Source organism: Filicampus tigris, chromosome 12, assembly GCF_054856515.1.
Source record: "Filicampus tigris isolate MCC_2025a chromosome 12, RoL_Ftig_1.0, whole genome shotgun sequence".
Taxonomy (NCBI): domain Eukaryota; kingdom Metazoa; phylum Chordata; class Actinopteri; order Syngnathiformes; family Syngnathidae; genus Filicampus; species Filicampus tigris.
In genome coordinates this window covers 4,555,999-4,578,486 of record NC_141228.1, presented here as the reverse complement: position 1 = coordinate 4,578,486, position 22,488 = coordinate 4,555,999, and the positions used below count along the sequence as shown (strand labels likewise).

General features: G+C 40.5%; 2 protein-coding genes across 22 annotated transcripts in view; one reads left to right on the top strand and one right to left on the bottom strand.

Moving 5' to 3' along the window:
• dock7 (dedicator of cytokinesis 7) overlaps positions 1-2,144 on the bottom strand; it is a 70,599-nt gene extending 68,455 nt beyond the window's left edge. For all 18 annotated transcript variants that reach the window (XM_086046372.1, XM_086046373.1, XM_086046374.1 and 15 more), the window contains exon 1: positions 1,979-2,144. In XM_086046372.1, the coding sequence (XP_085902498.1) occupies positions 1,979-2,016 (38 nt within the window). In that variant the 5' untranslated portion in view covers positions 2,017-2,144. The remainder of the gene's footprint in view (positions 1-1,978) is intronic.
• A 647-nt stretch (positions 2,145-2,791) lies between these two features.
• atg4c (autophagy related 4C, cysteine peptidase) lies at positions 2,792-20,901 on the top strand. 4 transcript variants are annotated; one of them, XM_086048112.1, is made up of 11 exons: positions 2,792-3,014; positions 3,109-3,230; positions 3,709-3,792; positions 12,502-12,732; positions 14,950-15,298; positions 15,616-15,686; positions 16,847-17,049; positions 17,284-17,362; positions 18,139-18,215; positions 19,127-19,246; positions 19,802-20,901. In XM_086048112.1, the coding sequence occupies exons 2-11, from the start codon at positions 3,146-3,148 to the stop codon at positions 19,967-19,969; spliced, it is 1,467 nt and encodes a 488-aa protein (XP_085904238.1). In that variant the 5' UTR covers positions 2,792-3,014; positions 3,109-3,145; the 3' UTR covers positions 19,970-20,901. The 4 variants fall into 4 exon arrangements, with proteins under 4 accessions (XP_085904238.1, XP_085904237.1, XP_085904236.1 ...); XM_086048111.1 differs by having other exon boundaries at positions 2,793-3,014; positions 3,127-3,230; XM_086048110.1 differs by having other exon boundaries at positions 2,793-3,014; positions 3,086-3,230.
• The last annotated feature ends 1,587 nt before the right edge of the window (positions 20,902-22,488 follow it).

The window sequence follows — 22,488 nt, the reverse complement described above, 5'->3', positions numbered from 1 at the left end:
ATTCTGTTGTCTAAAACGGTGACCGATCGCCACCAACATGCAAATTCACATTACTACTCTTGTCCGCTTCAACCTGTGAAAGTATAAAAGTGTTCTGCACAATAGTTTGGATTTATTGACATAAAACGTGATCTCATCATGATCACCTCCACAAAATCAAAAATACCATGGCGATTGCTCCTCCACTTTCACAAGCTGAAGCGGACAAGAGCATGAATGCGCACATGAACCCCGACTGGTAATATTTCGGACATTTAGCGACGCTAAACTCGTGCAAACTCTCAGGAGAGGGACGGCGGCTTGCAGCAGCAGCAAACAGATTGGAGCTTTATGCCCCCCTCTTCCCTCCCCGGCTAAAGGTAGGATAAGGGGACAGCTAATAGCAACAACCAGCTTCAGGTCGTAAAAACAAAAGGTGTTAGCACAACAACATTAGCTCCTTACGCTACGTCCAGCCTGCGTCGATCTTCAAGTCGCGGGGTTGCCTCCCAAGCAGTTGCATGCGTTGTCAGAAAGAGAGCCGCCAGAGAGTGAGGTGAGCCCTCATCGAACAAGCGTCAATGTTCAGCGAACAAAAGGTTCCAGCGAGGCTGACTCCACAACCGAGTGTGACCGCATTGGAACGTACCTTTTCGGCTGTTTACGTTCCAAATTAGACGGTGTGTTGTCGGTCGAGAAAATGGGGTCATTCCGCATCCAAATAAATGTGCGCGTGTACTCATTTCCACTTCAGTGTAAGTAAATATCCTGACTGGTGTCAAATGCCTTGCTCGTCCCAACCGTGATCAGCAAAGAAGCAGTGTGTTTTTTGTTTTTTTAGCAAAGAAGCAGTGTGCGCTGGTCCCAGCCTATGTAGCTCTGCTCACTTCCACATTTCCTCATTCTCATATAAATCAGCCACGGAGAGGTTAATCCTTTTGATATGGTGAAGTGGGCATTAGTAGAGATGTCCACATATATTTTGGTGCCAATTGATCGCCGTTTTTGGACGTTATGAGCAATGAAAGTACAATGATTTCCAATGGAGAGTTTGGAATCGGTTACTCCCGTGACTCCGGCGGAACAGGCATAGAACGCTAGGGGGCGCGGCCATTCTCCTCATTAACAAGGGGCGTTATTCATGGAGTCACTAATTTCCTAATTTCTCCCAAATGCATTGATAAAATAGAAAATGACAATTCTTTTCATTTTCCTGATCAAAAAATATATAAAATGAACTTGTTAGTGAAAACATGGCCATCCTTGCCCCACCGTCCCTTTAAGTTGTGAATAGGGAATTGACAGGTAAGGGATTCAGCATCACGCTTGTAGAATTCTTAAAAAAAAAAAAAAAACGATCCATAGATGGATAGATGGATAGATGGATAGATAGATAGATAGATAGATAGATAGATAGATAGATAGATAGATAGATAAGCCATTACGGGTGGTGGCATCTGACAGCACAGAGCCTATTGTTAAAGAGATTATTTACACCCATTTGAATGGCGGGGATGAGATTGTTTGCTATTCGGTAGACATGTATCCCTACTACACCTTCTGTATTGCATATAATTGCCACCTGTCCTCCTCACAGTATGTTTAATGAGATAACTCACATTCGGAGCAATGACAACAATGTCAAACTGCATCAATGTAAGCCACAACACAGCTAGCTGTTCAAACTAACGGTTTTCGTGTTACTGTCATATATCGCTGGTCGCATAGGCACTATCAAGCATGCATTGTGTTGGATCGCTTCGCATTCGCTTGAGTGCGTACTATGTCTATTTTTAAGAATTCGTTCGGGTGTCTCTCTGGGTGGGTCTGAGCATCTTTGGCAATACGGCTAACAAGCTAGCGCAGAGCGGCGGGGCTATGCTGCCGTCTGGGCCTCTTTCCATCGGGGTGCCTCGGCGGTGGTCTGTCGGTGACCCTATCGAAAGCTTCAAACTGTTCCCTTTGTCCTGAAAGACTCCGTTTCGGGCACGTCTTTTACCTGCTTATCTTCTGGGCGAAGGCGCGGCGTTCAGCCATGGCAGCGGCCGCTCGATGTGCTTGAACGAAATTCCCAGAGAGGCAGCCAGCGAATTCCACTCACTCACGATAGCCACCGGGAAAACTGGAAAACTAGAGAATGGGAGATTCACGTCTTACCGTAATGGCTGTAATGGTGTGCAAAAGAACACACCCACGCAAAAATAACTGGCTTGTTTGACTTTTTGTTCAAATGTATTGAATAGAAATAATTTTGCTCCACGCTGGGAGGGATCTTATTTTCCTAATTTCAGTGTAGGCTTACATAGAAAGCCTGCCATTTCTTCTGAAAAAAAAAACAAAACAAACAAACAACAACAATAAACGTTAACATGTTCATATTTTGTATGTATTATTTTTTAATTACATGTTATATATATTATTTGTATTATATTTAGATTTCCACTTTCATTGTTAAAATGTATGTAAATTGAATAAATGAAACCTGAATAAAAATAAGTATCAAAACACAAGTACGAGTACTGTTATGAATGTAATTTACTGACACATGCAGACTTTTGACGTCGTTATACAATTTATCATGCGATATGGTGATCGAGCAAAAACAATTAACATGTTTTTACAGCAAAGCAATGAAGAAAACTATTTAAACTCTCAGTCATTGTGATGTGAGTGAGATGTTTATTGATGCGTTGACTTTAATGCATTGTTTTGTTGCTGAAAATGACAGAGCCAATTCTTTAGAAGAGTTTCATTCGGTGAGTTTAAGCACCGCCTACTGGGGTAAGCGGTACTTCATATTGAGCCTTCACAGAATGCTGACGACTTTTGTTTGTTGGAAACATCGCGAGATCAGCTGACCTGACTCGCAGTACTTCCTCAAAACATAAATATTGTAGTGTTTTTTACAGTGGTGTGCTTCACTGCAAGAAATGGAAGAAATAAAACTGATTCAATTCGTTCACTACTTGGTTGTCAGAATGTGGCATTGCCACACCACGAGCAGCTTTTGACGGACAACACGCCTTCACGTTAAGGTAATAATATAAATTTGTGCGAGTCATGGTGGCACGCGTTTGTATCGTTGGATTTTTTTCTAATCACCTAGACACACAAAACACGATCTACCAGCGTTTCTCTGCGGTGTAGGAATGGGTTGCATGCCTCTATGGTCCAAATGGAGAATAAAGGGCGCGACGAGGTGGAAAAAATGAAGACGAAGTTCGTGTCTGTGTGGCACAACGTGAAATACAGTAAGTGAGTTTACGGACAAAACGCACACGCACAGTGTCACAAACACAGTAAAACTGACAGTTTTAGTCAAAAACTGCTGAGATTTTCTGAGAGTCTTTACATTAGTCTTGCATTGGAACATTGTGGCTTAATTAGTCAACATAAAAATAGTTACATTAGCGATGAAACTGATTGACCGCGTGACATCATGTTGTATTGACTGATGGACAATCGTTTGCTGTCACTGTTTGTCTTTAAAGTGCTGTGGTTCAATTGTGTTGTTATAACTGCAAATAGAGACAAACAGACTAGGTTTCTGTCGTTAGGTAAATGTCGACACTGTTCCAAAGCACAAAGTGGCCGCTGTTGAACAGCAAGCGTGACTCTAAACTCAGTGTACCGTTAGATGTCTTTGAGCCCCACCACCCCCCAACTGTAAACAACCAAACTGTAACACATTGTCTGTACTGTTTTTTTGTTTTTTTATACATATTTCAGGTTGGGCTCTCAAGTCAAAGACCTTATTCAGCCGAAATTCCCCTGTGCTTCTTCTGGGAAAATGTTACCATTTTAAGGCTGAAGGTATAGTATGTTGCACAGCTTTTGAACATGTTTATTCTTTAGTTTACCGTTCTTTCTTTATAGTGTTGACACTAATGTTAAAGCTGCAAACCGCAGGATTTTGAGTTTCTAATAGCTACTGCCTAGGCCAGCATGGTAGTTAACTGGTTAGCTCGTCCGCTTCACATTGCAGAGGTCGTGGTCCGGCTCCAGCCTTCCTATATGGAGTTTGAATATTTGCCTGCGTGGGTTTTCTCTGAGTACTCCTGTTTCAAAACATGCATGGTAGGTTAAGTGAACACTCTAAATTGTCCCTGGGTATGATAGTGAGTGCAAATGTTTGTTTGCAGAGGTGGGTAATCCAGTTCCCGAAAGTAAAAACCCTGCCAGAGTTTGGCTTTAGCCACAGGTGCTTCTGCTCAACCGGCAGGTGAATGAGCTCAGTTGATTAGAAGCACCTGTGGCTAAAGCCAAACTGTGGCAGGGTTTTTACTTTCTGGACCTGGATTATTACCCACCTCTGTTTTTTTGTCTGTGTGTGCCCTGCAATTGGCTGGCAACCAATTCAGGGTGTACCCTGCCTACTGCCCGACAACAGCTGGGATAGGCTCCAAGCATACCTGTGACCCTTGTGAGGGTAAGTAGTTTGGATAATAGATTTTTGGATGGGTAATCACTACTGCCACCTGCGGTTGTAAAATGAAATTGCACACTCCTTTCCTAGTGTGCACAATGCATGTACTAAATGACAATATAATCACTTTTTACCTTTGGAGTAGAAAGAAAGCCATTTGTAAGTTGCGTTTGAAGCCCAAGTCCGATCTCAGTAGCTTCCTCCACTCAAATCTTCTGGGCGCGACTCTGTGAGACAACGATGAGAATGCGCATGACGTCACATCCGCAGAAAGAACGTGGGAAATTCAAACCTGATTCCAGTGCACAGGTGAACCTTAGACTGCCCACAATAAAAGGCCACTCTGAAAGGTGCAGTTTTGTTTTATGGGGACTCAGAAAACCACACGCCACACACGTTGTCTGCCATCTGTCTTGAACAGTGTAAACCGGGATTCATCCGTGAAGAGAACACCTCTCCAACATACCAGACGCCATTGAATGTGTGCATTTGCTCACTCAAGTCGGTTACGACGACGATGAATTGGAGTCAGGTTGAGACCCCGATGAGGATGACGAGCATGCAGATGAGCTCCCCTGAGACAGTTTCTGACAATGGGTGCAGAAATTCTTTTGTAATTTGTAGTTTATTTATTTAAAAGGGACAGTGCATATTTATGAACATTTCCATGTAAATATACCAGAATTAGCCAACAGCTACTTTTCATCTGCAGTCCCTAGCAGGTCAAAAGAAGTAACATTACAATAACAACACCAATAAAGAAAAGGACAGAAAGAAATCAGCACATAATAATACTAACAAGAGGGCACATAGAAGCTTGATTTAAAGTAGTGCTCACAAATTGGTTTTTTTTTCAGCCACTTTTTTAGATCGACTTTAAAAGTGCTTAAAGTGGTGCAGTCTCTTATTTGAATAGGAATCTCATTCCAGACCACAGTACCTTTAACTGTTAAAACGTGATTACTGAAAGTAGTTTGTCTATGTGGTACTGCACAGTCACCTCTCGTGAAGGCTCTGGTTCTTTTCCCACTGATGCTGGATCTTAACATATTAAACTCACTCAAAGGTGGGGGGAGCAAGTCCATGCAAAATTGTATATATAGAGCAGGCTAGTTTAAACTTTTTAAAATTATCAAAACTTAAAATATTATGTTTCTGGAGAATAGGGCAGTGATGGGTGGAAAATGATTTTCTATCCAAAACCTTCACAGCTTTTTGAAGAGAGATTCTCAATCAATCAATCAATCAATCAATCACATTTTATTTATATAGCACTTTTCATACATAAAAATGCAACTCAAAGTGCTTTAAAACATTCAAAGCAAAACATAGAATTATCTTCAATCAAAAGAAAAGATAAATTATTTAAAAGTTGTTGAAAGCCAAACTAAAAAGGTGTGTCTTGAGCTTCCTCTTAAAAATATCAACAGTCTCTGCAGACCTGACATCCTCTGGCAGGCTATTCCAAAGGTGAGGACCAAAATGGCTGAATGCAGCCTCGCCATGCATTTTGGTCCTCACCCTTGGAATAAATAAAAGGCCGGCGCCAGAGGACCTCAGGATCCGCGAGGGCTGGTATGATAAAAGCAAATCAGATAAATAAGATGGCCCAAGACCATTAACACATTTATAAACTAATAAAAGTACTTTAAAATCGATCCTGAAACACACAGGGAGCCAATGCAGCAATTTCAAAACTGGCGTAATGTGCTCCCGCCCTCTGGTTCTATTCTATTGCTTTTAGTGTACTTAAACTTGTTAGTGACCAGTTAGTCATGCAATATTCAATGTGAGAAAAGGTCATACAATGGAGAAATATTTTAGCAATCCTGTCTGGGAGCAACGATCATATTTGTCTGAAATTATTCAGATTTAAATGTACAATTCTACATACATTTTTAACATGCTTTTTAAAAGTTAAATTTGAATCAATCGTGATACCAAGATATTTAAATTCCTGTACAAGCTGCAGCTCCTCACATTCCTGAAATATTTTTGGACTAGACAACACTTTGGAACGCTTTGAAAATACCAGACAGACAATTTTCTTGGAATTCAGGAGAAGACATGATTTAGTAAGCCACTCATCTATAGCGGTTATTGCAAACGTTAGTTTCTCAGATACTTCTGTCAGACTTAGCTTTTGTAAAAATTACAGCATCATCGGCATAAAGCTGTGTGTCAATATCTTGGCAGATATTTGGCAAATCATTAATATACCGGTATAAAGTAAAATAAAATAGGTCCAAGAATGGAGCCTTGAGGAACACCAATCTCAATGTCAGTATAAGGGGATTTGACATTGTTGACAGATTCACAATTTGATCGATTGGACAAGTACAATTTAATCCAAAGAATAGCTTGTTCTGAGAAATTGAATTTTAGTAGCCTTGACAATAAAATATGGTGGTCAACGGTATCAAATACCCTTTTTAAATCAAGAAAAACTGCACCAACAAGGGGGGAGGAATAGAAAAGTAGTATTTAACTTTTTCAAGAAATATATTTATTGCAGTTTCTGTCGAGTAATTTGAACGAAAACCAAACTGCATGGCATGAAAAGGAGTTCCACCTGTATTGAGATGATTTTCCAATTGTTTAGCGATCGGTTTCTCAATAATTTTCGAAACGACGGGTAATATACTGATTGGCCGGTAATTCCTTGCTTCCAATTTGTTACCAGATTTAAATACAGGAGTAATTGTGGTAATTTTCCATATTCTTGTTTTACTCTGGCTAGTTAAACGAGTAGGGTTCTCAATTAATTGGACCATATTACAAAGGTTTGTAATTTGTTTTAATTTACTCCTTTCTTTCTTATTATCCCAGTTAATATTACAGTATCCAATTAAGATCACCTCGTTATTAGAAGAACTGCAGAAGTTTAAAAGCATTTTCAGCTGATAATGAACATCTATTTTTGCTGATTGGTTTCCTATAAACACAAATAACAATAAAATTCATTTCCTTTGAGAGGTCAATATTTACTCCGACACATTCAAGTATAATGTCCTCAGGCCATGCAATTTGTGAACATTGGAGAGTATCCCTTACATAAACTAGAACCCCTCCTCCTTTTCCTTGAATTCTGTCTTTCCTGAACACATTGTAACCTTGCATATGTATTGCAGCCGTAGGTGATGAACTGGTCAACCATGTTTCAGTCAACCCAAGAAAATCTATGTTGGATTGAATCATTAAGTGCTCGAGTTGTTCACACTTTGGGATCATGCTTCGAATTTTCAAATGACCTCAAAGTAACCCTTTAGGTTTTTGATGTAGGTCCCAGATAGTAATTGCTTGTTTAAGTGCCTCAAAAATGTTTGTTGAACGATGTTTCTTCATGATAAGATTTCTCATTTTTGTCTCTGTATTAGGTAATTGGGAGCTGGGTGGCTGTTTTTGGAGCCAAGCTAGCTGTGGTATGGGCCCAACGAGCTGTGGTTGAGGCCCAGGTAGCTTTGGTTGGGTACCAGATAGTTGCGGTTGAGTCCCAGATAGCTGCGGTTGAGGCCCAGCTAGCTGCGGCTCAGGCCTAGGGGGCAGTGGTTGAGGCCCGGGCGGCGATGGCTGAGGCCCGGGCGGCGATGGCTGAGGCCCGGGCGGCGATGGCTGAGGCCCGGGCGGCCGTGACTGAGGCCCGGGCGGCCGTGACTGAGGCCCGGGCGGCCGTGGCCGAGGCCCGGGCGGGCGTGGCCGAGGCCCGGGCGGGCGTGGCCGAGGCCCGGGCGGCAGTGGCCGAGGCCCGGGCGGCAGTGGCCGAGGCCCGGGCGGCAGTGGCCGAGGCCCGGGCGGCAGTGGCCGAGGCCCGGGCGGCAGTGGCCGAGGCCCGGGCGGCAGTGGCCGAGGCCCAGATAGATGCGGTTGAGGCTCAGCTAGCTGCGGTTGAGGCTCAGCTAGCTGCGGTTGAGGCTCAGCTAGCTGCGGTTGAGGCCCAGCTAGCTAGCTGCGGTTGAGGCCCAGCTAGCTAGCTGCGGTCGAGGCCCAGCCTGCAGTGATGGAGGCCCAGCCTGCAGTGATGGAGGCCCAGCCAGCCGAGGTGGAGGCCCAGCCAGCCGAGGTGGAGGCCCAGCCAGCCGAGGTGGAGGCCCAGCCAGCCGAGGTGGAGGCCCAGCCAGCCGAGGTGGAGGCCCAGCCAGCCGAGGTGGAGGCCCAGCCAGCAGAGGTGGAGGCCCAGCCAGCAGAGGTGGAGGCCCAGCCAGCAGAGGTGGAGGCCCAGCCAGCAGAGGTGGAGGCCCAGCCAGCAGAGGTGGAGGCCCAGCCAGCAGAGGTGGAGGCCCAGCCAGCAGAGGTGGAGGCCCAGCCAGCAGAGGTGGAGGCCCAGCCAGCAGAGGTGGAGGCCCAGCCAGCAGTGGTGGAGGCCCAGCCAGCAGTGGTGGAGGCCCAGCCATCAGAGATGGAAGCCCAGCCAGCAACGGTGGAGGCCCAGCCAGCAACGGTGGAGGCCCAGCCAGCAACGGTGGAGGCCCAGCCAGCAGTGGTGGAGGCCCAGCCAGCAACGGTGGAGGCCCAGCCAGCAACGGTGGAGGCCCAGCCAGCAACGGTGGAGGCCCAGCTAGCACTATCCCAGGGTTTAGTTCAACATCACCAGCCAAAAGAATTATCAGCAAGAGATTAAAAACACCCAGGAGTGGTTTGCCTGTCACAGCCTGTTCCTGTTCACCTGGAGGTGGTTCTGGCACGGCCATGGTCCAGTACCCTTGTGAATAGCATGTGCTGACTCCATCGGGCTGGATACACAGTAAGGGTTTCCCTTTTTCTTAGACATGTTGAATTTAGCAGAAGATATAGGGTTATCCAAACAACAGAGGAATACGTTGATAGCATAATCAGAGGTCCTATTTGATCTTTCCATTACTTTTAAAGATTTATTTTGGGTAGACACACAGCACCTGCCACACTGTGTGTCTGCACCCCGGCGGCCATCTTGAAAACCCCAAGATGTAGGATTTTTGCAGGATTCAAACATTGGCTATGCAAACCGATTGTTTCAGCAGCTGTCCGAGTGGCTGGTCTCAGATGATCTCGGAGGTGAACATGCTGGATGTGGAGGTCTGGGCTGGTGTTCTCAGACGTAGTCTGCGGTTGTTAGGCTGGTGGGAAGTAACACCTTTGGAGATGGCTTATGGTAGGGAAATGAACATTCAATACATAAACAATAGCTCTGTTTGACATTCCTGCTGTCAGCATGCCAATCGCTCGCTCCCTCCACTTTTGCAACATCTGAGGTATTGTGCCGTGTGATAAAACTGCACCTTTCAGAGTGGCCTTTTATTGTGGCCAGTCTAATGCACACCTGTGCACTACTCATGGTGTCTAATCAGCATCTTGACATGGCATACCTGTGAGGTGGGATAGATTATTATTATTATTATTATCATTAATGACATATTCAACAAATTAGTCACATCATTGACATTTGAAATGCTAAATACTCATCTCATTCAACTCACTTTAGGAACAATTTTCAACAAGCCAAAATTGTTCATGTCCCACAAAAAAAAGATCCCAATTTGTTCTAAATTAAACATTTAACAGAACACTTTCACATCGTTCCCATTTAAAATTGAAAATGTTCAGCCCGTTCAATCCACCTAAGAAACATTTTTTTTTCAACACACCAAAAACTTCCTCATGACTAAAATTTCACACGTTTAACCACTACAATTCCCACAAAATGTTTCCCATTAATTTCCAATGACACATTTAGCGAAATTGTTTCCATTACAAATTCTACTTTTTGAGTGGATTCAATGCACCGTGGGAATGATTTTCCACAAATATTTGACTCAGTATGAACTGGAACTGCAACCAATTTGATTTACCCCAAAATCAACGGGAAGTGACCCAAAATAAAAAGGAAAAACCCCAAAGTCAACAGGAATTGGCCCGCAATTGACCCAAAATCTAAATAAAGTGACCCAGAAGTGCCTTGGTTGTTGTTTATTTATTTTTTTTTTTTTTGTTGTTTTTTTTTCCTTTAGTTCTCAATTAAAGACCAAAAATAAGATTTTTTATTTATTTGATCTGTTCCAACTTAAATCTGTTCAGCTCATTCCTAATGCATGTTTTTTTTTTCCAGATTGCAATATGAATCTTCAAAATGATGTTGTTAAATGTTCTGTTTTACCTGAGATTCCAACGGTTTTTTTTTGACTGATTCAAAACGTGCCACCTTTAGGATTGAGCTATTCCACACCATTGTTGGGCAAGTTACTTCCAAAATGTAATATATTACATATTACTAGTTACTTGCATGTGAAAGTAATAACTTTCTTTACAATATTACTCTATTTGTAGAGTAATGCGTTACTCAAGTTTATGTTACTTTTAAGTTACTTTTTCAAAAATCGGGGATTCATTTATTTAATAATGATTTCAAGACCTTAAAAGGAATTTAATTGGAACTGATATTTTGTCCAGTAAATAAATAATCACACTGTAAACCACAAATGAAATTATCATTATTCTCAAATTAATTTCCGGGGGCGGCATGGCTCAGTCGTAGAGTGGTCCTTTCCCAACCGGCAGGCTGTGGGTTCAATCCCCGGCCATTGTGACCATGTTGAAGTATCCTTGAGCAAGATACTGAACCCCCAGTTGCTCCCGATGCTGCGGTAGATGAGGTACAGTGTGAAGCGCTTTGAGTACCAAAGGTAGAAAAGTACTATACAAGTGACAGTCCATTTGCCATTTACACACAAATAATAGTGATGCATAATATATAATCGATAATTGGTCTAACAAGATAGATAGAAACACACAGACAGGGCATGTGTAATAAAAGCAAAAATATGTATTGAAGTCAAAACTGACCTGACTAAATATTTTTTCCTTTTTCATTATTTTTTCTATTTATAATAATTGAAAGTTCAGTTAGTTCTAATTTTCTTTTACTACATGGTGAGAAAGTTTCGAGGTGATTTAGAAAAAAAAGGTAAATAAGAAATGAGCGTATCAGACTCTAATAATGGCGTCTATTGTAGTTTGTCCGATTGATGGTGCCGTAGCGTGACGTAATTTGTCACCGGCAGATGATTTGCATTTTGATTGTGGACAGCCAATCAGAATCACTACGTTTTACATATGGCAATTGATGGCACTAAGTTCATTAAATCATATCTAAAAAGCACAGTGACTTTTTATAGTTTATTCGCTTCGTTTTACTTAGGTTTGTTCCTGCTTGTATTTTGTGTCTATGATTTGCATTTTATTTTATGAAGCCGTGACAGTGATTATTGTCACAAACAATAACTTCTCAGCCCTCTTGGGTGTTGTCAATGGTGTAAAGACAACCGAATTGCATGCCAGAGAGTTGACTTAGGTTTGTTCCTGCTTGTATTTTGTGTCTATGATTTGCATTTTATTTTATGAAGCCGTGACAGTGATTATTGTCACAAACAATAACTTCTCAGCCCTCTTGGGTGTTGTCAATGGTGTAAAGACAACCGAATTGCATGCCAGAGAGTTGACTTGCGCACTCACATTGTTACATGAAGCTCCAAGTGTGACAGGAACTTTGTATTCAAGTGTTGCTGGAAGTAATAATTTATGATCAAGGGATGTTAGAAACAGACCTACTTGTTAAATGTAGAATACAGTTGTCAACGTATGTATCATAGTCCCGAAATTTGTAACGCGTTACCCGACTCAGTAACTGTGATAATATTACAAAAAAATCGGAGTAACAAGTTGCATTACGTCGTTACTGCCTAAATGTAATGTATTGCTGTACTGCGTTACTTTTGTAACGTGTTACCCCCAAAACTGTTCCACATCATACACTAATTTATTGCTCAACATGCCTCCACATTTTTTTTATACAATTCAGCATTAACACACAATTTCTCTAGAAATTGCATTCTGTAGTTTATTTTTTATGGCTGTAATGGAGTGGTGCACCAAACCAAAATATTACACATGGCTCTCATTATTATGAAGTAAAGTTGGTAAGATCGATGGTTACTGCAGTTTATCTGTTTGCTTTTAAAAATGGAATTATTATACATTATAATAAGAATTACCGTAATTGGTACAATCAGAATATTTTAATTTAAGCAGACTGTGGTAACGAGACTGAACTATTTTTTCCCCAGATGATGACAATGTTTCAGAAGCCTGCTTGGAATCTTCGGATAAGGACACTGTCATGGGAAATATTAAGGATTTCCGGAGAGACTTTGGATCTCGTATATGGCTAACTTATAGAGAAGAGTTTTCCCCTCTGCCTGGCTCTGTTCTAACGTCCGACTGTGGCTGGGGCTGCATGCTGCGGGCTGGACAGATGATGTTGGCTCAAGCACTTATTCTGCATTTCTTGGGCAGAGGTGAGTGGTTTTATCACACCTCCTTGTCTGTACTGACTCCTTTAATATTTTTACTTGCTGGGACTTGGAATTGGAGGTAAATCACTTTCAGCAAAGCTTCAAAAACATCTTTAGGTTTACTGAATTATAAAATACAGTACAACTACATTCAGAGGTGGGTATGAGATGAGCTACGTTTACTCTGTTAGATTTACCTCAGTGACTTTTTTGATACATTGTATTTTTCAGAGTAGTTTTAATGCAACATGCTTTTTTCGAATAGTTTTTTTTTTTTTTAGTTACCGTAATTTAAATATTACTAATATGATGTGTTTTGGTTTGTCAGGAAGGATTGTGTCACTTGACTCGTTTCCCCAATCCAACTAACTATTAGTGACTCTTGAGTCCATTTGACCAATCGAAAGAGCCAGGCACAGTCACATGACCTCACATGGTCTCCGCAGCATCACACAAGCAAAGTTTTCAAAGTGGCTCATTTACCTGAAATGTAGCAGAAATATGTAGTCACCTTTCGGGTAGGCTCTGCAACCTGAGTGAGGATGAAAATTAATGGATGGGCTAAGAAAAGCAAGAGCTGTCATCTGTGTCTGCATCAACTATTATCATTTCAATCCATAAGAACTCCACTCGGAAGTTGAGAAACACATGAGAATATAATGCTCTGTGAAATAAAACCAGCAGGTCAACCACAGCGCATGAATGCAAATTGCAATTGTGACCAAAGTATCACCAATTTTCTAAATCTATAATCATCCACATGTAATATCAACACTGTTTCCTTTCCTGATGCCTGGGAAAAAACTGGTAATTACACATATTAACTTTCCATTAGACTGCTTTAGAATTTTTGGGTAAAAATATGATAGGAAAATCAATGTTTGTAGTATGTCGATATTTCAGTTATTTGTATGCCTACATTGATACATGCTACCTTTTTCAGTTACATTGATATTGGACACACAGATGGTTTTCTTCCAATACGGGTATATCATTCATGATAACATGGTATTGTCAGTTACTCAGCAGTTCCCACCATAGCTATGTAGCCAATTTCGTTTGTAGATTAGCACATGACCAAAAATACAATTTTTGAATTTCATTTACTCGAACTTAAATGTAGCAAGTGAGCATGCCTGTACACTAGCCAAGAATCCGTAATAGTTTTGTCCCTGTGCTAGGGAACTTCTGGGCACTGATATTAATTTAATTGCAGGCAAAAAACGACATTACTTGAGTGAATCTTCATGTGTCAGTCCTGTTTTTGAATAGTGACCCAGGATGGTCAGGATAGCTACTCTGCCTCTCACCCAAAGTCAGTTTGACTGCAGTCTTCCTGTGAGCCTGAACTGGTTAAGGAGCATTTCAAATGGATGGGTTGATAGATCTGAGACACTATTTTTCTTTTGATTTTCTCACTTAGAATCAGAAAGCTTTCCATTTGGTATTTGAATGAATTCTTTACTGCTTTGTCCGATCTATTGACTGTGAAGTGTCCTCGACTTTATGAGTCCTCATAACGAGATGGCATGCCGTTTTAATGCGGTCATTTAGAAAACAATATTTAAAACCGGCTCTTCTGTCTATTGTAAAATATGTCGTCAACGAAATATTTCTCAGTAAAATGACTAATGGCCATTTAAGGATATTTATTGATCAATTTCCCTTTGATTCTCTTTGGATCAAGGTCATATTGTTAATGCTTAAAATTTCACGCTTCCATTTTACAACCCGGGACAATTCCATTTTCTCCATTTTCATCTCCCATCCTGTTTGTAAGGAGAAGATGCAGTTAAAGTGAAACTGTGTGTCATTCAAATGTATAATTAGATATCTTTTTGGTTCTCTGGAGTCCTCAAAGTTCAAATGAAGTTCTGAAAGAGTATATTTTTAATAGTCAAGTATAAAACATGGAAGTTGAGGCTCAGGAAGCACTCTAAAAGATCTGGTCAAATTATTACCTCTCATTACTTCCCATAATTAATACCTATATAGCAAACCAAAGGAAGGAAGACCTTGAGTTTTATGCATATATTTTATGCATTTTCTCATTTTTAAGTTAGTTACTACATAACTCCCAATAGAACCAAAGTATACCAATTCCAAACTCCATAAATAAACAAAACAATAATGGCAATATTTGTGGGGCTTATGGCATTTACATTTATTAGATAATCAGACAAAGTCATCCACATGATTAATGTCATGATTTCCTTTAAGACTGGACGTGGTCAGAGGCACTAGAGCTCCAGCGTTTGGACGCCGAGACATGGACCACCACTGCAGCCAAGCGCCTGGTGGAATCCCTGGAGGCCTCCTTACAGGGCACTCTCAACAGGCCCTCCAATCCTCAATCATCAGCCATACCTCAGGCTCAGGCTCAGGCTCCGGGGCCAGCAGAGGAAGCAGATGCCCATTTAAAAGAAATGTACCACAGGACGCTGATTTCATGGTTTGGAGACAACCCCGCAGCTCAGCTGGGTCTGCACAGACTGGTGCATTTAGGTCTGACATTGGGGAAACAGGCGGGGGACTGGTATGGACCTGCTGCTGTAGCGCACATTCTAAAGTAAGTCGATAGAGAGTAAAGGAAAGAAGCATTTCATAGTTACCGTAAATGTCAACTTTTACAATTTTACTAAATGGATGTAAAATAAAAGGATGTGATAATTGTACCTATTATTTGAAATAATTCTGAAGTACTTCAAGATATTTTACTGTTGAAGACACTTTGATGTAGAAATGTTTAATAGTCAATAAATGGCAACACATGTACATATCCATCCTGAAGACCAACTGCTAAGATAACGGCTAACTGTTACATTTCACATGTAAACTTTGAACATTGCTCACTCTCTCCAGCTCTCACTGTGTCTCCCTTTTTAGAAAAGCTATGGATGAAGTGAAGGATCCTGCCTTAACCGGCATAACTGCTTATGTCTCCCAGGACTGTACAGGTATGAAAAAAGACATTGCTTTTGATAGAATACAATGGGCGTTATGCCCGAATTTGTGCTACTTTTCACACCATGTCTTCAGAGATGCTGTGAAGCTTCTGAGTGTGGTCGGTCTTCATTGTACAGTACCTATTTAAAAAAGGAAAGTCTCAAAGGTCCCTCTTAAGCCAAAGTAGCTAAAGCAGAATAGACAACGGACACCTCATTTAGTTTATCTATATACTGTATACCGTGTATCTGCCCTTGTAACGAGTGACAGTTTAATTAAGACTGTTAGAGAGGTAGCCTATTCATTTAACCAAACAATTATTATTGTGGCTATGCTTTGCAATAGTTTATTCATACTGAAAGTTTTTTTTTTTATTTTATTTTCTGTATGTAGCTACAAATTATACGAAAGACTTCTCAGTATGATGAAGTACAGGCAAGGCCAGGTAGTTTTAATTATATAGCACATTTCATACACAAGGCAACTCAATGCGAGACAATACCTACAAGCAACAAACAACATTCAAAAACAAAGTGGAGAAAACAAAAGTAACTTACAAAAATTACTAAAATGTACATTGAAAACATTTAAACACTAACCGAAAACATTTAAAAGTAAAGAAATAAAAGTGGATTTCTAAAATGTATGAAAGAAATAACAAATATTTAAATTGTTTAGAGGACCTTAACGGTATGAGAAAGAAATCGAAGTTTTTCAATTTGATTTAAAAGCATTTACACTTGGGGCTGACTTCACTTCTGCCATGTTATTCCATTTGTGTGCAGCATAACAGCCAAATTCAGCTTCACCATGTTTACTTTAGCTTCACCATGTTTACTTTGAACTCTTGGCTCCACTAATCGACCGAAGTCTGCAGATCTCAGAGCCCTAAAGTACAGTTCTTTCCCACTGCTAACTAAACTTGTTGAATTTCTAACTTACTGTCAAGCATTTTTGATACACCTCTAGCACTGTATCTCAGATTAGGCAGTCTGGCGTACGTACATTGTTTCTTTTGTGGCCAGGCTATGTATTTTGTGCATTGTAGAGTGTCTTTGTTTGATTAAATGTGTGACTTGTTTAACACGTAAAATAATGAAATGGAACAGAAAGATAGTAACAGCTGAAAGATAGTAACAGCTGAAAAACTTCTTATGTTTGTCCTCTCTAGTATACAGCGCCGATGTGATTGACAGCCACAGGGCAGCCAAAGATGGGCAACTGTCAGCTGGTACATCAGATGGCCTGTCACCTCCACAAAACAACCAATCAGCGTCTGCGTTCACCCTGCCAGACAGTCATGCTGTTATCATTCTCATCCCTGTACGACTGGGAGGAGAAAAGACCAACCCTGAGTACTTTAACTTAGCAAAGGTAAGATATACATATATTTTCACACTGTAGATTAGGGTTTTCATTCTACATAATGATTGGCTATGATATAAAGAGTAGAGCCGCTATATATGTGCGGGAGTGAAATTAAACTCTACAAGATCACCGGTAATAAAATCAACAGTACTTGTATTGTCAATTAAGCATGATTAATAAAAAAAACTGCAACACCTGTGTTTTTTTGTTGTCTTCTATTTATTTATTTATTTTACATAGAGGATACTAAGTCTGGAGTACTGCATCGGCATCATTGGAGGGAAGCCCAAGCAAGCATGCTACTTTGTAGGGTTTCAAGGTGAGTGTTTGCGCAATGGAAAAGAAAGACTAAGAAGAGAGCGAGGATGGTATGAATAGCATGTTGTTTTGCATAGTATACCTTTTCTCATACGAGAGGATAAAGCAAGTTAATATATTCCTGTTTGCACATGGAGAACGCCGAGAGGAAGCAAGTGAAGCAGGGGTTCCTTTATTCTCTCTGACCCATCAAAGCCTCACCCATTTATCACAAGTAAACCTCCCAAGTTGTGTGAAGTAATTGATTTCCATAAGAGGCATGCATTAAATTTTTTCCAGGCTCCAAAGTGAGCCACTCTTCATCACCTTCAGGAGCTGGGAGGAACCTTCAGTTGTACATCTTGGCAGTCAATATTTACGCATTTACATTTTATCAATGTGATATATAGTGTTGAATGATGTCTAAATGACAAGCAATACATTCTTTCTGCCAGGGCACAGCTCACCTCTGCATTCATCAAATGCAAATGGTCGCATATAATTGCGTGTTTGTAAAAGTAATCCTCACGCCTAGCAGACCCCCACACATGCACAAAATTAAATGGAAACCTTTTTTGTGGGTCTTAATATTGCGCTTGTAGAACCGCATCTGATTATGCTGAATGTAATCCCCCTGTGGTAGATATTAAAAAGCAGTAACTTTGTGGGAGGCATATTTGATGCAACAATATAGCGTGCAGGTGACTTTGAGCGACCCTACATTGAAATTGGTGGGAGGCTCATTTTTGTAATGATCCAATGTTTTTAAATAACTTGTCTTATGTTTTGTCCTTGCAGATGACAGCTTGATTTACATGGACCCTCATTACTGTCAGTCTTTTGTGGATGTCAGCACCAGCGATTTCCCTCTCCAGGTAATGGGAAACTTCACAGAGGAGCTGACGAAAAGCCAAGTAATGGGAATGTAATCATTCCTGTTAGTACTTAATGTTATGAATCTTAAAGAAGCCCATCAGTCAATTACATAGAGCCATCTGCTAATTTATATTCACTAGCCACTTGATTAGGTACACTTGTGAAATACAAGAATGAAAATGAAATACAAGAACAAAAAGTGCATTTTACAAAAGGGTATGGAGATGCACCTTGTGAACAGTTTTGTTTCTACTGATTTGACACACCTCACTGGTAGTACTGCACTACTGCACAGTAGTAAACATTGCGTAATGTATTGCAATTTTTTTTAATATTACCTTTTTCTAATATTATTATCATTATTATTATGGGACTGCTACGGAGCAAGCAGTGGGATAGGCTTCAGCTCACCCACGACCCTAATCAGGATAAGCAGTACAGAAAACGTGTGGATGGATAGATATATTATAAGCTTTGTGAGAGAGGTAACCTATTAAAGATCCTGTTGAATTAAAACCGAACCTAAATCTGATAGTGTCAATGAAATGAAATGAAATATTACCTATCTTTGTAAACGAACAATGTTGCTCGTGCTTGTATATTTTAGCTCATTAAATTGTAAATATATTTTTAATGTTGTGACCTCTGAAATGACACGTTGCTAACATATGCGAAGGAAACGCTGCGACAGGACGAATGCAAATAAGATTAGCACACACTTTGATATACAAACTTCGTTTCATACGTTTTTGTCCTGTGCACTAGTATAAAATGTGACAACACAGCAGTGTTTGTGCTGTAAATGTGTTGACACTGTAACAGAAGATAAATAGGATTTCATCACACATTTACTTGGTCCTTCAGCTTGAGGAATATATTTGAAAAATGTACTCTGTCTTCTTTTGTCTAGTCCTATCATTGTCCCTCACCAAAGAAGATGCCTTTCACAAAGATGGATCCAAGCTGTACCATAGGATTTTACTCCAGAAGTGTCCAAGACTATGAGAAAATTAGCCAAGAGCTATCTCAGGTGAAAATGCATTCAACAATTTCCGAAATATTCCATTGTCATACCTAAATATTCATGTTATTTTACTCATTCACATAATCATCCACAAGATGTCCACTAGGTGTCAGCATTCAGCCATTTATTGCAGTTAGTTCCCGCCACTGGCTCTCCTGGCAGTCCATCAAGTCAGCCGCTTCCTCAGTCCCTTTAATTATATTATGTATACTCTGTATGTGTATTCAACAAAAAAAAAATACAAAATAAGAAGAAAAGAGGAAACATTCCCAGTTCTTGATAAATAAACCGCAGAATAATCCAAATAGCATAACGTCGCTGTCCTGTGAAAAACACTTATCTCCAATTTTGGAAACTTTTTTAATTTTCACTTTAACGCGGAAACATGATTCATGTAAAAATAAGAAAATGAAAAAAAATGGAGATAAGTGTTTTTCACATGACAGCAACCTAAAAACAATTTCACAAGGACCGAGAAACAAAAACAATTCAGTTGGGAGGAAAGTGTGCAGTATTTTGTAACATGAACGCCTGCAAAACATCGACCTGTTGTGGTTTCAGGTGTTGCAGCCATCAGCAAGTGACAAATACCCAGCGTTCACTATCGTGCAAGGTCATGGCAGAGATTATGACCTGTCAGCCAGCCTGACCCCAGAAAAGAGAGAATGGCCCTTTATCCGTGACCCCAGGAGGACAATCACCACTGCTGGGGACTTTGTGCTACTTTGACAGAACGCTTTTGTCCCAGTCAGATATGACATTGAACTTTTTACAACTGGATCGTCCCTGGAAACAGTCTTTTCACTGATTGGTGAACAGCTGGATTGCAGCAGTGTGAGCTCACTAAGGTGCTTGAGTTTGTCATAGGACATTTATAGCACTTTGCTGAATAATCCAACTTATTTTTAGACTAAACTGAAGAAATGGAGCATGGATGACGTGTGCGATTGTTGCATTATTTTATTTTTCCCAGCAGACATTTCAGTGTTATGATAGGAGAACTAGTTCAGTACCTCCACGTGTAAAATGAAGAAAGTTAAGTTCCTGCAGTATTTATACAACTCGTGTTTGGCATGGTTTGTATTTGACGTTAATTAATACGGTAAAGAGGCTTGAGTTATGCCCATGCACTGTTCCAAGACCACTCCAACATCTTCTCAAATAGGATGCACATTTTAGTCCACATAAAAATAATACACCATCTTTGAAGCACAATCCTTGACTTTATTTACTAATGTGTCACACTGGAGGTCTAACATGTTGCGTTTTCACATTTCAGTTTTGTATCAAATTTAGTACTGTATTAATTTGGAAATATTAAATAACCTTTTGAAACACAGTGAAAGTGACCAGTGTTTAGAGGGTGTCAAGGGTGTTACACCTCACTAATCATTCATTGTTTCAAAAAAAAAAAAAAGAAGTGAGGTGATTCTGAAGTTTAAAAGTATGTTGTAGTGCATCTGAAGTGAAGCCCCAGTGATATCCCACATCAAAGTACTAAGTGATTTTTTTCATCAAAAGAAGATAATAGACATTGGAGAAGTGGGTTTGTTTGCATTGAACATTTTGAATCCTTTGGTATTTCATTTCTTTTTGGAAAATGAGTAATATTGTTCTTTCGTGTCAGTGCATTCAGGTAATAAAAGAACAAATGTCTAATATGTCACAGTAACTTCATGCACAATAAATGTTAAAAATAGGGAAGAATCCTGTTACATAACTTTATTCATTACACAGCTACCTAATATTCCAACAAAAATGACCACCAAAAGTTACAAAGTAAACTGTTTTCAAAAATTAACAAAACTCGCTGGAAGGTCAAATGTTTTAAGCGGCAGTAAATCACCTTGCTTCCAGAGTGTGAAAACCTGAAGAAACTCTGCTTGAGCAAACATTGTTTGCTCCATTTTCATTGCTTGCAAACCTGCAACAGTTTTCTCAATGCATTCAATCTCTTTCGCAGCAAGTCAAATGCAGTAGATTAAAACTAATCGTATGTGCTAACCATCTCTCCAGGCCATTAACCAGCCACCGGAAAATATGTGACCCAGTGACACTGACGGCAACTGTGTTCTGTTTTGGAGGAAAAGAAAATATCCTTGTGTTCTGTTACTATGGCAAATCTGTCTGATTCCCTCTCAGATTGAGCTATGCCAGACTGTTTTGCTGTACAATACAAATTCTTGTATTATGATGAGGCTTGCTTTATAAAGGCGGGAAATGCCCCTTCTGCGGCAACGGCAGGCCAAGGGTGAGGATTGATGAACAGTAGAATCCCTCATCTGTTCTCCTTACCACAGAGAAGCAAGGGCAGAGCACATAAAGGCATCATTTAGATCGCCTGTCTGATCTGCGTGTAGCTCCTTGGTTGTTTTTAGCCGACGACCGGCCGGCTGTGTGGACTGAGCCACATCATCAAGTATGCAGGAGCAAAAGACCGGCAACATTCTTGAGCTTTTGCGGATAAGACACAAAGAGCACGGGTTGAATGGAGGGTGGTGTCAGGAGGGAAACGGACATCATGGGATTTTTGACAGAAACATGAAAGAGCGCTTGTGCTGGGGGGCACACAACACTATGAGGGTCGACTGTGTTCTCCATGTATTTACAGGCCATGTATGAATATTTGATTAATGACTCACACGCCCAGGGGAAATGGAATATGGCTTTACAAAGCATCCCATCCCTCTCATGCACACACACGCGTACACGCAGATCATGCTATTCAAGGCAGCTGCCTAACATGTCATTGACATTGCAGATTCCTGAAAATCTAAACTGCAGCCAAGGAAATTCCTCCCAAGAAAGGAGTCCGGGATGGAAATTTATGTGTTATACAGACAGATAGGTAGTCTGTGTTCAAAGGACGAGACATCTAATAAACCGTTTGTTTTTCACAGGAGGAAATGACTTGCGGCAACCAGTCTGCATAGAGTTGAGGAAGGCCTATTAATGCTAGTATTTGATATAGAAAGAAACTAGCAATCTTACACAAATCGTGTCCCCAGGGACTGTATAGGGAAGATATATCAGATCAATCAGATTTGATGATGCTATGTCATTTTATGGCATGATTGCCATGCAGCTAATTGATTTCCTCTGTCATATGAACTATTATGAACGATAAAAATGAGTAGAAAAATAATACTTTAGAAGAATACTGTAGTTCTGATACACAACGGCGTTGCCGTGTGATGTATGGAATTCTTAGTGAAATGGTTGATGCTCGGTATCAGGGGCAGGGGGAT